The 17,903-nt window shown below is 41.9% G+C and overlaps 1 protein-coding gene across 1 annotated transcript in view; it reads right to left on the reverse strand.

Moving 5' to 3' along the window:
- The window catches only part of LOC109924175 (ATP-dependent RNA helicase DDX19A), a 79,639-nt gene extending 73,554 nt beyond the window's left edge, over nucleotides 1–6,085 (reverse strand). Inside the window, exons 1-3 of the mRNA XM_048614999.1 lie at nucleotides 5,961–6,085; nucleotides 5,214–5,265; nucleotides 950–1,045 (exon numbers count right to left, since the gene is read on the reverse strand). Of these exons, the coding sequence (XP_048470956.1) occupies nucleotides 950–1,045; nucleotides 5,214–5,265; nucleotides 5,961–6,017 (205 nt within the window). The 5' untranslated portion in view covers nucleotides 6,018–6,085. The remainder of the gene's footprint in view (nucleotides 1–949; nucleotides 1,046–5,213; nucleotides 5,266–5,960) is intronic.
- Nucleotides 6,086–17,903: the final 11,818 nt, after the last annotated feature.

Raw genomic sequence — 17,903 nt, forward strand, 5'->3', positions numbered from 1 at the left:
TGCCTTCATTAGCCAGACTGCAGAATATATGAGCAAGGAAGTATAGTTATAACTTAATAAAACATTGGTTAGAGCAAAGATGGAATACTAAGTGTGCAGTTCTGGTCACCACACTATCAGAAGGATGTGTTTGCACTGGAGAACATGCGAAGGAAATTCATCAGAATGTTGCCGGGGATGAAAAGTCTCAGTTATGAGAAACTACACAGGCTGGGTTTGTCATCCTTGGAGCAGAGATGGCTGGGCAGGGGATCTGACTGAGGTACTCAAAATTATGAGGGGCACAGGCAATGCAGATCAAGAGAATATTTTCCTCATGGGAGACATGTCGAAGACCAACGGGCATGAGTTTAAGGTGAGGAATAAGTGGTTTAGACAAGATCAAAGGAAAAAAGTTTTTTTTTTTCACTCAGAGGGTGGTAAAAATACGGAACGCACTACCCAAAAGGGTGATTGAAGAGGCAGATACTCTTGCAACATTTAAGAAGCATCTGAATGAGCATTTAAAATGCCAGGACACAGTAGGCTCTGGATCAAGTGCAGGTAAATAGGAACACTATAGCTTGGCATTTATTGGTCAACGTAGACATGGTGCATGAAGGGCCTGTTTCTATACTCTAATGATTACGAATCACGGTTGAAATTCTCTTCTGATTATGGTCCAAACTTCCCATTAGAGACAGCACTATTGAAACTTCCCACAAAAGAAATCTGAAGGAAAAGAAAGACATTGCTTTTTTGATATTCACTTAATGGAACCATCAATCCCAGCAGAAAGGTAAGCCACGTGACCCAGATATTTGGTTTTGCATCTTAAATTTTATTAACATCCAAAGAGTTCAAAGTGTGTTTTGGCCATACCAAAAAAGCTAATACAGCTCAACTGCTTCAAATTTATATAAAAACTTTAGCATTGAATTTTGCTTTATAACTTATTTTAAAGATATACCTTTATCATCATCGTCTTGCTTGATGTCCAAATTATCACTTTTGTCGAGTTTAGCAGTTTTGTCCAGTTTGTCAGATGGATCGTGCTTTATCATTGCTGAAATGGAATTAATTAAAATAAGGCAGGTGCTTTCTTACTGACTCAAATAATTTATAAGCTGTACATGACGATCCAAATAACTCAGTAATAAGTTATTGAGAAACAGAAAATAAGAGGACATTAAACAAAAATTCAAAAAACTACAGATGCTGGAAAACAAAAACAGAAATTGCTGAACAAACTCAGTAGATCTGGCAGTATCTGTGGAGAGAAAGCAGTGTCACATTTCAGGTCCAGTGACCCTTCTTCAGCATTTATGGTAGGTAGGAAAAAGTTGGCACTTTGCAGAAAATGGCGTGGGAGATATGGGGGAAGGAGTAAATAACAGGTGCAAGTAGAGCCTAAAGGGAGAAAAACAGTTGACAAAGGGCTCAGTAAAGGCCAGCCTGGGAGAATGAAAGCTGCTAATGGGAACTATTAGTAGCTGACAGTGGGTTGTGCACGGTAGCAGTCCAGGTGATTACAGGGCCTGGAGCGTGGTAGCCGGGTAAGGACTTTGGGGAAGATGCTCAAGCCCTAAAATTGTTAAACTCGACAGTAGAGTCCAGAAGGCTCTAGAGTTCCCAAGCAGTAAATGAGATTCTGCTCTTCCAGCTAGTGCTGAGCTTCGCAGGAGCACTGCAGCAAGCCCGAGAGCCTCTGCAGCCTACTGTCCAACAGTTTCTCCCTCTCTTCGGCCTCTATTTCCACCTATCATTTACTCCTTCCCCCAACCCCATTTTCTGCATGTATATCAACCTTTTCCGAGCTACCATCAGTTCTGAAGAAGGGTCACCTGACCCAAATGTTAACTCTATTTTCTCTCTCCACAATGTTGCCAAATCTGCTGAGTTTTTCCATCTATTTCTGTTTTTGTTTCTAAAAAAATTGAAGGAGTAAGCCATTAGACCTCATCAAACCCACTTTGCTACTTAATATGATTGTGGTTAATCCTCTATCCCAACACTGTACACCCAACCATTTCCTATATTCCAGAACACCTTTAGCTCTAAAAATCTATTTCTTTCTTAGGTATATTCGGTGACTTTGCCTCCACAGCTTCCTTGCAGATTCACCACCCTGAGTTAAGAAGTTTATCCATCTCAATTCAAAATATTTTATCACTTATTTTGGAGCCAGTAATCTTACTTTGTGACCCCACCCAGGTGAAATATCCAAATCCAGTCAGTCAGAATTTTACATGTTTCAATGAAATACTCTCTTATTTTTCTAAATCCCAGTCAGTACAGGCCCAGTCATAAAACAAACCTGCCTCTCTAGAAAATCAGCCTAGTGAATTTTCGCTCTACTCCTATGGAAAGTAGACTTCATCTTTAGATGAAAACTGCACATAATACTCCAGCTATGGTCCAACCAAGACCTGTGTAGCTGTAGTAAGACTTCCTTACTCCTGCCCTCAAACCCTCTTGCAATGAAGGACAGCCCACCATTTACCTTATTAACTTCTTGCAGCACCTGCCTGCCCACTTTCAGTAACAAAAACAGAAGTCCTCAGTTGAGGAAGGGTCACCGGACCTGAAACGTTAACTCTGATTTTTCTTCACAGATGCTGCCAGACCAGCTGAGCTTTTCCAGCAAATTCTGTTTTTTGTTCCCGACTTACAGCATCCACGGTTCTTTTGGTTTTTATTTTGCCTACTTTCAGTGACTAGTGTACAAGTTCACCCAGCACTTTCCCAGTCCGTCACCATTTAAATAATGCTATACCAATATTTTATTTCTAGAGCTAGACAACTTCACATTTATCCACGTTATGCTGTATCTGCTATATATCTGTCCCTTTACTCAACTTGTCAAAATCACCCTGAAGCTTCTCCATATCCTCCTTACTTCTCTCACTCCCACCTAGTTTTGTGTCGTCAATCTTTGAAATAAACACTTCTGACTCCCTCATCCAAATTGTTGATATCTATTGTGAATAGCTGGGTCCCAGGCACTGATTTCTGTGGTATCTCATTTGTCAATGCCTTCCACTCAGGAAATGATCTATTTACCCTATTTTCCAATCAACTTGTTCAGGGATGTTATTACACACCTCTGGAACAGGTGGGACTTGAAACAGAGCCTCCTGGCTCAAAGGTAAGGATACTACCACTGCGCCACAAGAATTCTCTAATCCTCCTGTTTTCTATTTGCTAATCAAATTATCACCAATCTCATATGCTTTGATTTTGCACAACAATCTCTTATGTGAAGCTTTATCAAAAAAATGAAATATCTAAATACACTGTATGCACTGGTTCTCCCACTACACTCAAAAAACCCCAGTAGGTTGCTAAACATGATTTCCCTTTCATAAATCCATGATAACTGTGTACTCACTACTTATAAAATACATTCCAGCATTTTTCATACTTCTGAAAGGTCAAACAGTCCACAATTCCCCGTTACTACACTCCCTTCGTTCTTTCAAAAAAAAAAAAAATTACTCAGGTTACATTCGTCACCCTCAAGTCTGTTGGGACCGTTCCAGAATCTACAGAATTTGGAAAGTCAACAACCAACATCCACTAATTCCATAACCTCCCGTATAGGTAGTATAAATTATCAGGTCCTGACAATTCATCTTTCAGTTTCATTAATTTATTGAGCATTAGTTTTTCATTTCCTTAAATTCCTCCTTTCCAAAAGGCTCTTGCTTCTTGACCATTTCCGAGAAGTCATTTGGATCTTCAGTGAAGACAGAAGAAAAATGCTTTGCCATTTCCTTGTTCTCCACTATCAATTCTCCCCCTTTCAGGCTGGAAGGGGCCTATATTTGTCTACAGACATCCTTTGCATTTTACATATTTATAGAAGTTCAGACTAATCAACAGACCTCTCATCTGTAGCTGTTCTATTAACCTGGGTATGATTTGTCTGGTTAGCATGCAAAACAATACTTTTCACTGTATCGCACTTCGTGACAATAATAAATCAAATCAAAAAGCTCTTGAGTCTTAGGATCCATGCAAATTGACTCTCTCGTCTTCCCCTTAATCAACCACTTGGCCTTCCTTTGCAACAAGTAACAAATGTGACAAATATGATGTACAGCCCACAGCTGTAATCTAATAAACTTTGCACTAAAAAGTTATATTCTTCTTACTACTAGTTACCCTTAACTGAGAAATGTGCAATTCATTGTACACCTAACCCTTTTTCAACTGGCAGCTTTATATTTTTTATCTATGGCTCATACTCCAAGTTACAATCTAGCTATGTACCGTACACTTCATCTGCTCCAAGCTCTTCTAGCATCCATTTCACAATTCAATTTTTTTTCAATCTTTCTTTTCATCCCTCAGCACTAACTGTTGTATGCAATTGCTTACTCTGTAAATGTTAACATCTCTGCCCAAAATTCTCTCTACTTGATAGTTACAGCCTTATACAACTATTTAACTTCTGCATGCAACAATTTCCAGAAGATCTTTCCAACAGACAAAGAGGTGTGGGAATCTTTACCATTGAAATAGCTTTAGCAGCTCTCTGCCATTCCAGACAAACATGAAAGGTTAGTTTTTCTTGCATTAATCCATCATTATGGGGAAGAGGGATAGTGGCATTATTAACTCAGAGGCTTCAGGGACATGGGCTCAAATCCCTCCTCAGCAGCTGGCAGAAATTAATTTCAATTAATAAACCTGGACAATAGAACTAGTGTCAGTACTGGTGACTATGAAATTATCATGGACTTTTGCAAAAGCTCTTCGGGGAAGGACATCTGGCCTACCCAGACAGGCCTACATGTGCTCCAGACCAACAGCAATGTTGGTAAGTCTTAACTGCCCTTAAATGGTCTGGTAAGCCAGTCAATTTAAGCATAATTAAAGATGCACAACAAATACTGACCTAACCAGTGAGGCCTACATCCAATGAAAGAATAAAGAAAATGAAACTGTGCTTGGGAATCAGAGACATCACACATTTCAGGGCTATTTTGTTTGGAAAACTTGCATGATAAATCAAGTGCTGCATCTTAACACAATGCTTTTAATAATTTTACTTTCGATTCCCAACAGCAGGGATGTTTAAAGAATGCATTAAAAACCAAACAACATGCAACCAGATTTTAAAAGACTTAGAACAATACCTCATAGTTCAACAAGCTTACATTAATAGCAATTAGCTAAATTTGACTGACTAGGTGTGCATGTTTACACCATAAAGAAAAATTCCATACCTTCTTTAGGTTCAGCATTTGAACTCTCTTCTTTCAGCTTTAGGTTGCTCAGCTGCAATAAGAAAAGTACACTTTCTTTAAAGAATATTTGAATAGTTTCCTCAGTCACAGGAGTGTAATGGTTAAAAGATAAAACAGAAATTCATAAGATGTAAACTCATCTAATAGATAAGATGGATGGGAGGGGAGTAAAATGCAAAGTACCACAACCAAATATTTAAACTTTTCTTTCAAACAAAATACTGCAAATGCTGGAAAACTGAAACAAACAAATCCAGAAAATGCTGGAGGAACTCAGCAGGTCTGGCAGTATCAGTGGAGAAGACAGAAACAAAATTAACATTTCAAGTCAACATTTCAATATGATCAATTCTGAAGAATCATATCAGACTCGAAACATTAACCCTCATTCTCTGCCAGACCTAAGTTTTTCCAGGACACTGTTTTTGGGTCGCTGTTATTTCCGATCCAGAGAAAACAATATAATCGAATTTGATCTGTAAAACGTCCACGTCCCTTTCCTCTTTCAAACACTTTGCCAAGATCTTAAAAACAGTGTAGGCCACTCGGTCCGTCGAGCCTGCGCCACTATTCAGTAAAATCCTGACGAATCTGACTCAGGCCTCACTTCCACTTTCCTTCGAGCCCCTCAATAACGCTCGGCCAAAACTAACTGAGGGAGGGGCGAGTGCCCGGTTTCAATCACCCAGAAGCCAGTCTCTCTGTTCCTGGCCGGAGAACACTCACCGACTCAGCCGCCGACTCCTGCAGATCCACCGCCAGCGCCCATGAGTCCGTCGCCATGATTATCCACCAAGGTGAAGACACAAGCACGCAAGCGCGGGCTACAGCCCGCCCTTTAGAAGCTCCGGACCGCCGCCTCTGTCCGGGATTTCCGTTCCGCTTCTCGACGGAAAACAAAAGGTCGCCTCCACCGAATGTGATTCCAGTTAAAAAAATAAAAGTGAGTCTCAACAACATTCACACAAACTGAAACCGATCCTAATCCCATTTAAACATATTAACTGTGAGGATGGGTTAGAATAAAATTGTTACTGGACTAGAAATCCAGAGCATTTCCATATCCTAGTGTAGCCCAGAGAGGCAACTGGTGAAATTTACGATCAATTAATTATTACATCTGGAATTAAACGTAGCTTTCAGTGCTCTCGTTAAGGACTGGAAGGATAAAACATAAAATCGAGGAGCAGAATGAGGCCATTCAGCCTATGGAGTCTGCTATACTATCCAAATGGGATCATGGCTGATCTGATACTCCTCAACTCTACTATCCTGCCTTTTCACTACAATCCCGACATTTCTCTGAGATTATGCCCTCTGGCCCAAACTCTGCCACAACGGGAAATGTTTTATCTACACCTACCCGGTCAAGCCCCCTAAGAATCTTTTATGTCTCAATAAGGTCACCCGTAATCCTTCTAAACTCCAATGAGTACAGGCCCAACGCACAAATCTCTCATCATAAAACAATCGATTTCTACCTGGGATCAATCCAGTGAAGCTTCTCTGGACTGTGACCAATGCCAGAATACAAAACCGTTCACAGTATTCCAGCAGACCTCCCTATTTTTACACTCCATTCCCATGAAATAAAGGCCATCAGTCCATCTGCCTTCCATCTTACTTACTGATCTTGGCTGCTAGATTTTTGTCATTCAGGAGGGCACCCAAATCCCTCCATGCTGCAGCTTTCTATAGTATTTCCCTGAGCCCATTTCTTCAGACAAGAGTTTGCTCCCTTCTCCCAGTTCCAACACTCTCCCTACACCTGGACCCCTCCCTCTGGCCTTTTACCTGCATTCGATCTGTTCATTGAGAACTGTCAATGTGACATTGGTAGCCTCAATTTCTTTGCCCCCCCACTCCACTCAATCCAACCTATCTCCCTCCAAACTGACAACACTCCATGCACTTGAATCTAATCCTAACTTTGTTATTAAGCCTGCCGAAAAGGGTGGTGCTGTTAAAGTCTGGCATACTGACCTCTACATTGCAGAGGCTGAGCAGCAGTTCTCAGATACCTCCTCCTATCTTCCCCTGGACCATGATGCATCCATTGCATATCAGGCATTTGTATAACCTATGGTAACTGACCTCATTTCATCCGGTGATCTCCCCACCCCACTGCCTCCAAGCTGAAAGTCCCCCAGCCCCAGACAGCTTGCTCCTACCTCCTTCCAAAAATTCACAAACAGGACTGCCCAGGCAGACCCATTGTTTCAGCCTGCTGCTGCCCCAAGAACGCATATCTTCTAACCTTGCCTTAGTCTTCTCTCCCCTGGCCCAGTCCCTGCCCATGTACATCCATGATTCATCTGACACTTTACGCCATTTTCAAAATTTCCAGTTTGCAGGCTCCAGCTGCCTCCTGTTTACCATGGACGTGCAATCCCTTTACACATCCATCCCCCACCAAGATGGTCTTTGGGCTCTCCACTTCTTCCTGGAGCAAACACTTGAACCGTCCCCACCCACCACCACCCTCCTCCACTTGGCTAAGCCCGTCCTCAACCTCAGCAACTTCTCTTTTAACTCCTGTCATTTCCTTTAGATCAGAGGGGTGGCCACGTGTACCCATATGGGCCCAATTATGCCTGTCTCTTTGTGGGGTACATGGAACATTCCCTATTCCGGTCCTATTCCACCCCCCCGCCCCCAACAACTCTTTCTCTTTCTCTGATATGTCAATGGTATCATTAATGCTGCTTCCCTCTCTTGGAAAAGTTCATTGATTTTACTTCCAAATTCCACCCTGCCTTCACTTTCACCAGTCTATCTATAGTCCTCCCTTCCCTTCCTCGATATCCCTGTCTCCATCTGTAGGTATAGACTGACAACCAATATCCACTATAAACCCACTGACTCCCACAGCTACCTGGACTCTACAACCTCACACTCTGCTTCCTGTAAAAATATTCCATTCTCTGAGTTCCTCTGTCTCAGTCGTTTATGTTCAGATGAGGCCAACTTCAACAATGCAGCTTCCGAAATGTCCACCTTCTTCCTCAACTGAGGATTCCTCAGCTCCATCATCGACAGGGCCTTCAACCGGGTCCGACCCATCTCCCGCACTTCCGCCCTCATCCCTTCTCTTCCCTCCCGCAACAGCGACAGGGTTCCCCTTTCCCTTACCTACCATCCCACCAGCATCCACATCCAGAAGATCATCAGACGCCATTTCCACTACCTTCACCAAGATGCCACTACCACACATATATTTCCCTCCCCTCCCTTGTCCACCTTCTGCAGAGACCATTCCCTCTGGGACACCCTGGTCCACACTTCCTTTACCCCCTACACCACACACCCCCCCACAGCCCTACGGCATCTTCCCCTGTAACTAGCGAAGGTGCAACACCTGCCCATTTACCTCCTCCCTCCCCAGTATCCAAGGGCCCAAACATACCTTCCAGGTGAAGCAGCACTTCACCTGCACTTCCTACAATCTAGTCGACTGCATTCGCTACTCACAATGTGGTCTCCTCTACACTGGGGAAACGAAGCATAGACTTGGCGACTGCTTCACAGAACATCTACGTTCTGCCTACAACAATGACTCTGACCTTCCAGTTGCCTGCCACTTTAATGCACCACCCTGTTCCCTGTCCAATATCTCTGTCCCAGGCCTGCTGCAGTGTTCCAGCGAAACTCAACGCAAGCTGGAAGAACAACACCTCATTTTCCACTTGGGGACCCTGCAGCCCTCCGGACTCAATATCAAATTCAATAATTTTAGGGCCTAAACTCTCCCATATCCTAGCCCCCTACCCCACATACCAGGCCTTGTTATCACATAGCCTGCCATTACACACTACCTATTGTTAGTCACTAACAGTTCCCATTAACAGCTGAGATACCAAGGTGTAGAGCTGGATGAACACAGTAAGCCAAGCAACATCAGAGGGGCAGGAAGGCTGACGTTTCGTGCCTAGACCCTTCTTCAAAAATGAAGCTATTAACAGCTATTCACCCTCCCAGCCAGATTGTTATCAACTCCTTTGTCCATCCAATTTCTTTTCTCTGTCTTTGGGCTCTATCTCCATGTATTATTTACTCCTTACCCCCTCCCCCCACCCGATCTTCTGAATATAAACCAACATTTTCCTAGCTACCATCAGTTCTGAGGAAGGGTCACTGGACCCAAAATGTTAACTCTGATTTTTCTTCACAGATGCTACAAGACGTGCTGAGCTTTTCCAGCAAATTATGCCTTTGTTACTGATTTACAGCATCCGCAGTTCTTTTGGCTTTTATTTAGCTCTTCAAAGATAGGCAAAATTGTAAACAGTTCAAATGTTATCATAAAATTATAAAGGATGTTGATAAACTAGGTTAATTCACAAAATTGTAGCAGATGGAGTTCAATATAGGCAAAAAATTACAGATCAGGGTACATTTTAAATGGCAAGTCCAATAAGATTTGGGGTTCAGGTGCACAGACCATTAAAATGCCACAAGCAGGTATGGAAGATAATCAAGAGGACTAATGGAATGTTGGTCCTTATATTTAGAAGACTGGAGTATAAGGACACGGAGGTTATGCTGCAGCTATACAAAACCTGGTTATATCTCACTTGGAGCACTGTGAGCAGATCTGGGCACTACACCTTAGGAAGGATATAGTGGCCTTGGAGGAAGTACAATGTATATTTACAAGAATGATACCTGGACTTCAGGGGTTAAGTTGCAGTGAGTGATCATACAAATTAAGCCTGTTTTCTCTAGAATTTAGAAGATTAAGGGGTGATCTGATTGAAGTCTTCAAGGAGTCCCAGGTTGACAGGATAGTGAAGAAGGTGTTTGGTATACCTGCCTTTATTGTTCAGTACATTGAGTATAGGAGTTGGGAGATCATGTTGCAGCTGTGCAGGACAGTAGTTAGGCCACTTTTGAAATACTCAGCGCAGTTCTGGTCTTCCTGCTATAGAATGGATGTTGAGAAACTTGAAAGGGTTCTGAAAAGATTTGCAAGGGTTTAAGCTATAGGTAGAGGCTGAATAGGCTGAGGCTATTTTCCCTGGAGCATCAGAGGCTGTGAGGTGACCTTATAGAGGTTTATAAAATCATGAGGGGCATGAATAGGGTGAATAGACAGGGTTTTGTTCCCTGGGTGGTGTGTCCAAAACTAGAGAACACAGGTTTAAGGTGAGAGAGGAATGAATTAAAAGGCACATAAGGGGCGACATTTTCACACACAGGATGGCGCATATATGGAATGAGCTGCCAAAAGAAGTGGCGGAGGTTGATACAATTACAATATTTAAAGGCATCTGGATAGGTATATGATTAGGAAGGGTTTAGAGGGAGCTGGGCCAAACGCTGGCAAATGGGACTAGATTAATTTAGGATATCTGGTCAGCAAGGACAAGTTGGACCGAAGGGCCTGTTTCCATCCTGTACAGCTTTAGAACTCTATGACTCAATATAAAAAGGAAAAGACAGCATAAATAAAACTAAACTATTTCCATTTGTGTGGGATTCTAGAATTAAGGGGGTATAATCTGAGAATTAGGGTCAGAATGTTCAGATGAGATGTTAGGAAGCACTTCTACTTGCAAAGGGGTATAAGTTTGGAACTCTCATCCACAAATAACAATTGATACTGAGTTCTATGACTCCTTAATTCAATGATCAGTCATTAATTTTAAAATTTGAGATAGATTTTGTTTGTTAAGTGAAGGTATTAGGGAATATGGGCCAAAGGCAGATAAATAGAGTTAGGTCACAGATCAGCCACAATCTCATTAAATGGTGGAACAGGCTCAAGGGACTAAATGGCCTGTTCCTGCTCCAAAAATCTATCTGCCGTGTTTTGAGCCACACTTAATCTGTCTACATCCCTCTTCAGACTCTTTGTGTTATCCTCACTACTTGCCTTCCCATTTATTTTTGTGTCATCTGGAAACTTAGTAATAGTACGTTTCCATCATTCAAATCATTAGTATATAATATAAATAATTGTGGCCCCAGCACTCTTTCCTGTGGAACTCCACTAGTTACAGGTAGCCATCATGAAAATTCTCCCATTATTGCAAATCTGTCCTTTTTTGGTTAGCTTATCCTCTATTCATGCTAATACATTATCCCCAACATTGTGGGCTCATAGCCTATTTTTAATTTTATTTTCTTTATTCATTAATGGGATGAGAGCATCACTGGCTAGGCAGCATTTATTGCCCATCCCTAATTGCCCAGAGGCAGTTGAGAGTCAATCACATTGCTGTGGGTTTGGAGTCACATGTAGGCCAGACCAGGTAAGATTGACAGTTTCCATCCCTAAAGGACATTAGTGAACCAGATGGGTTTTTGCGACAATCGACAATAGATTCACAGCCATCATTAGACTCTTAATTCCAGACATTTATTGAATTCAAATTCCACCATGTACCATGGTGGGATTCAAACCCAGGCTCCAGAATGTTATCTGGGTCTCTGTATTAACAGTCCAGCGATAATACCACTAGGCCATCGCCTCCCCTTATTAAGTAGCTGTATGTGCAATACCTTATCAGAGGCCTTTAGAAATCCAAATATATTAAATATACCAGTTCTCCTTTGTCCGCCTTTCTTGCTGCCTCCTTAAAGAACCACCATTTATTTGTCAGGTATGATTTCCCATTCATGAAACCACACAATTCTTTCTGATGTTCTTATGTACTTCTAGATTGTTTGCTATTACATCCTCTATAATGAACTCTAACATTTTTGCAATGACAGATGTTAAGATACCTAGCCAATAGGTGGTTGTTTTATCGAATAAGGATGTTGCATTGGTAGTTTTCCAATCCTCTATTTTTATAGGTACTTTGTTTACAATTCTAGGATGCAAACCATCAGGTCTAGGTGGCTTATCAGCCTTTAGTCCCCAGGAATTCCCTAGGAATTTTTAACTAATGATAGTTATTATGTTTATTTCCTTGCGCCCTTTGATTATTTAGTATTTTTGGAATGCTATTAATGTCCTTTACTGTAAAAACTGCCACAAAGTATTCATTCATATTCAAGCCATATCCTGGTTCACCATTGTTATTTCTTCAGCCTCATTCTGTGAGGGGCCCATGTTGTTTTGGCCTCTCTTTTCCTTTGTTGTTTCTTTAAAGAATTTCTTACCGTCTATTTTTATATTACTTGCTAGTTTGTCTACATTGTTTATTTTAGAAATCATAGAATCCCTACCCTGTGGAAGCAGGCCATTTGACCCATCGATTCTACACCAACCCTCCGAAGAGCATCCGACCCAGCCCCATGCCCCCTATCCTATCCCTGTAACGCTGTGTATCCATGACTAATCCACCTAGCCTGCACATCTCTGAACACCATGGGTAATTTAGCATGGCCAGTCCACCTAACCTGCACATCTTTGGACTGTTGAAGGAAACTGGTGGACCTGGAAGAAATCCACACAAACACGGGGAGAATGTGTAAACCCCACGCAGACAGTCACCTGAGGGTGGAATCGCAGCTGGATCCCTGGTGCTGACAACAGTGCTAACCACTGAGCCACCGTGCTGGCCCATTTTCTCCCTCTTAATTATATTTTTGTTCTTTTTGCTGCTCAAAACTTTCCCAATCTTGTGGTTAATGACTAATCTTTGCCAAATTGTATGCCTTTTTCTTTCATTTAATCCTATCCTTCTTTATTCAAACTTTATTTGGTTATCCCTTTCATAGAATCCTTCTTCCTCAATAGGATATACTTCTGCTGTGAGCCATGAGCTATTTTCTTAAATGTCCGCCGATGTTCTTCAAACATCTTCTTTCCCAATCCACTCCAGCCAAGTCAGCCCTCCTCACTATGTATTTATCTTTTTTTTAAGTTTAGCACAGTTGTTTCCAACCTTTATTTCTCACTTTCATACTGGTTTGTCACTATTCCCTAGAATCTTTTATTCTAAAACCTACCTCATTATGCATTATCAGATTCAAAGTAGCCTGATCCCTGGTTGAATCAGAACATACATTATTCCAGGAAATTATCCCAAATACCTTGTATGAAATCTTCCTCGTGGCTACCTTTGTCAAATTGATTCTCCTAATCTACATGAAGATTAAAGTTATCCATGATGAGTGTACTGTCTTTTTTTATATGCATTCATTAGCTCATGATTTATTCTCTATCCCACAGAATAGCTATTGTTAGGATGCCTACAGACTACTCCCCCAAGTGTCTTCTTCCCCTCTTTATTTCTTACCTCCACCCATATAGATTCTACATTTTCTGATTCTAGATAATTTCTTGCTATTTATTCTGTCACATACTAACAATGTTACCCCACCATCCTTTCCTTCCCGCCTGTGCATTTGAAAAGTGACATATCACTGAATATTTAGTTGCTATTTTTGACTGCCTCGTAACAATGTATCTGTACTGACTATAAGATCAGAACTATCAACCTGTATTTTTTTGCCATTAATTCATTTATTTTGTTCTGAATGCTACACACATTTAATTGTAGAGCGTTAATTGTGCCTTTTTACCAAAATACTCACCTTGATCCTGTTTATTGCTGTCTTCTTATTCTTCTACACATTGTCCCTTCCTGTCCTGTCCTGGGTATCATTATCAAAATATCTGCCCTGCAATGCCATATATCCTTTTGCTTTGTAAGTGTACGTATCCCCACTCCTAAGACTGAATAGTTTAAAGCCCTCTCTATAGCCCTAGTTATTCAATCCACCAGGACACCAGTCCCAAAGTGGTTCAAATGAAGCCCATCCTACAAGAACATTTCCCTTCTACTTCAATATTGGTGCCTGTGTCCATGAACTAAAGCTCATTCCTCCTCAACCAATCTTTAAGCCTCAAGTTTAACTACTTGATTTTAATTATCCTGAGCCAGTATACTCCTGGTTTACCAAGAAGTCCCAAACTTATTACCTTGGAGGTTATTCTGTTTATTTTGGCTCCTAACTTTTCAAATTCTCTCAACAGAACCTCCTTTCCTGTCGTATCAATGTCAATAACATCAACGTCATTGATGACAACTGGATCCCTCCCCTCCCTCTCCAACTTTCTCTCCAACTTTCTCTCCATCCCTGAGTAATGCCCTTAACCCTGGCACTGGGCAGGTAATACAGACTTTGGGGCTCACATTTGCAAAGGAGAGAACAGTATCTATCTCCATAATTAGAACATAGAATTTAGAACAGTACAGCACATGAATGGGCCCTTCAGCCCATGAAGTTGTGCCGAACATGACCCAAATTAAACTAATCCCTTTTGCCTGCCCTTGGTCCATATCCTTCCATTTCCTGCATATTCATGTGCCTATCCTAAAGTCTCTGAAATGTCCCGATGGCATCTGCCTCCACCACTACCCCTGGCAGTGTGTTCCACAATCCTACCACTCTCTGCGTAAAAAATTTGCCCCTCTCATCTCTTTAGAACTTTCCCCCTCTAACCTGAAATGCATCCCCCTAGTATTAGACATTTCAACCGTGGGAAAAAGATTCTGATCATACTCTATCTATGCATCTCATAATGTTATAGACTTCCATTAATTCTCCTCTCAGCCTCCACTGCTCCAGAGAAAACAACCCGAGATTTTCTAGTCTCTCCTTATTGTTCATACCCTCTTAATCCAGGCATCATTCTGGTAAAACTTTTCTGCACCCTCTCCGAAATCTCCACATCCTTCTTGTAATCTGGCGACAAGAATTGAACACAATACTCTAAATGTGGCCTAACCAAAGTCTTGTAAAACTGCAACATGACATTCTGACTCTTGTACTCAATTCCCTAACCAATCATACCATACACCTTCTTCACCACCCTATCTACTTGTGTGACCCCTTTCAGGGAGCTAGGGACATGAACCCCAAGATCCCTCTGTACTTCAATGCTGCTCAGGGTCCTGCTATTAACGGTATACTTTGCCTTAACATTTGATCTCCGAAAGTGCAGCACCTCACACTTGCCTGGATTAAACTCCATATTGCCATTTCTCTGCCCACATCTGCAACTGGTCTATATCCCGCTGTATCCTTTCACAACCTTCTACACTATCCACAACTCCACCGATCTTTGTATCATCTGCAAACTTGCTAACCCACCCATCTACATTTTCATCTAAGTCATTTATATATATCACAAACAGCAGCGGGCCTAGTACAGATCCCTGCAGAACACCTCTAGTCACAGACCTCCAGCCTGAAAAACAACCTTCAACAACTGCCCTCTGCCTTCTATGGGCAAGCCAGTTGTGAATCCACACGGCCAAGTCACCATGGATCCAATGCATCTTAATATTCTGGATGAGCCTACAATGAGGGACCTTGTCAAAAGCCTTACTAAAATCCATGTAGATAATGCCCACTGCTCTATCCTTATCGATCACCTTTGTCACCTCCTTGAAAAATTCAATCAAGTTAATAAAGCGTGACCTGTCCTGTACAAAGCCACACTGACTGACCCTAATTAGGCGTGTAACTCATATCCCTAACAGCCCTCTCCAACAGATTCCCAAACACTGATGTGACACTCATCAGTCTATAGTTTCCTGGATTGTCCCTATTTCCCTTCTTGAACAAAGGAACAATGTTAACTAGTCGCCAGACCTCTGGAACTTCTCCAGTGGCTAGCAAGATACAAAGATCTTGGTTAAGGCCCCAGCAATCTACTCTCCTGCCTCACTGAAAAATCTGGGGTAAATACCATTGGGCCCTGGGGACTTATCTAATGTAATGCCCTTCAAGTGACCCAACACCACTTCATTCTTGATCTCAAAATGCCCTAGCATATTAGCATGCTCCATGCTAATCTGACTATCCTCCATATCCTTTTCCTGGTTGAATACAAACGCACAGTACTCATTTAGGATTTCACCCACATCTTCTGCTTCCAATGACTCTCTTTATCCTTGAGTGGTCCTACCTTCTCCCTAATTATCCTTTTGTTTTTAATATATGTTAAGAATGACTTGGGATTCTCTTTAATCCTACTTGCCAAGGTCATTTCATGGCCCCTTCTTGCTCTCCTAATTGCCTGCTTGTGTTCCTTCCTGTTTTCTTTATATTCCTCATGGGACCTGTTTGTTTTTAGCTTCCTCAACCTTATATATGCTTCTTTTTCCTTTTGACTAAATTCATAACTTCCCTCATTATCCAAGGGTCCCTTACCTTGCCATCCTTGTCTTTCCTCCTTACTGGAACTCTCATCAGCAGGTCTTTAAACAGTTCCCACATGTCAAATGTAGACTTGATAACAACTCCTCCCAATTAACAGTCCCTAACTCCTGCCTAATCCTGATGTAATTTGCCTTCCCCCAATTTAGTACCTTCCTGCAAAGTCCTGACTTATCGTTATTCATAGTTATCTTAAAATTTAAGGAGTTGTGATCACTGTTTCCAAAATGCGCTCCCACTGAAAAGTCAGTCACCTGGCCAGGCTTATTAGCAATTACAAGGTCCCATACAGCCCCTCCTCTAGTTGGACTATCTACATACAATTTCAAGAAACCCTCTGGGATGCACTTAACAAATTCTGCCCTGTCTATGTCTCTTGCTCTAAGGAAATTCCAGTCTATGTTGGGGAAATTAAAATCACCCACTGCAGAAGCTTTGTTTTTATTGCATCTTTCCATAATCTGCCTAAATATTTGTTCCTCAATGTCTTGGTGGCTGCTGGGAGACCTATAGTATAATCCCATCAGAGAGATTGCACCTGTCTTATTTTTGAGCTGTGCCTATGTTGCCTCAGTGGATAAGCCCTCCAGCATGTCCTCTCTGATTGAAGATGTAACATTCTCCCTGATTAGTGATGCAACTCCTCCACCTCTTTTACCTTCCTCTCTATCTCTTCTAAAACAATGAAACCCTGGAATGTTGAGCAGCCAGTCCTGTTCTTCTCTCAACCAAATTTCTATAATGGTCACAACATCATAATCCCATGTACTGACACAAATTGTAAGCTCATCTGCCTGACATTTAATAATGCTTGCATTGAAATGAGCACACTTCAGCCCATTAGTAACTTCATGTTCATTTACCTGTCTCTGCCTGTCATTTCTTTCTGATTTACTTGTCCTAATATGTACCTTCCCCTCAATCCCTCCACTTGCTGACCTACTACTCTGGTTTCCAGGCCCCTGCCATGCCAGTTTAAAACCTCCAGACTAGCACTAGTGAACCTCCCAGTAAGGATATTGGTTCTCCTCCAGTTTAGGTGCAACCCATCTCTCTTATACAGTCACCCCTACCCCAAAAGGGTCCCAATGATTCAAGAACCTGAAACCCTGCACCAGTTCCTTAGCCAGACATTCATCTCTCTTAATTATACTGACCCCAAATCCACAAAATTCTCATTTCCACCTCTGACTTGAATAGTGCCCTGCATCATGGTGTCTGTGAATTTATACTGTGGTACAAACAAGTTAAAACAAACTGCAATTGTACTGTGACAACAAAGTGCAGAGCTGGATGAACACAGCAGGCCAAGCAGCATCATAGGAGCAGAAAGGCTGACGTTTCAGGCCAAGACCTTTCATCAGAAATGGGGGAGGGGAAGGGGGTTCTGAAATAAATAGGGAGAGAGGGGGAGGCGGATAGAAGATGGATAGAGGAGAGGATAGGTGGAGAGGAAACAGACAGGTCGAAGAGGCGGGGATGGAGCCAGTAAAGTTGTGTGTAGGTGGGGAGTTAGGAGGGGATAGGTCAGTCCAGGGAGGACGG

Source organism: Rhincodon typus, chromosome 31 (genome assembly GCF_021869965.1).
Source record: "Rhincodon typus isolate 14 chromosome 31, sRhiTyp1.1, whole genome shotgun sequence".
Classification (NCBI taxonomy): domain Eukaryota; kingdom Metazoa; phylum Chordata; class Chondrichthyes; order Orectolobiformes; family Rhincodontidae; genus Rhincodon; species Rhincodon typus.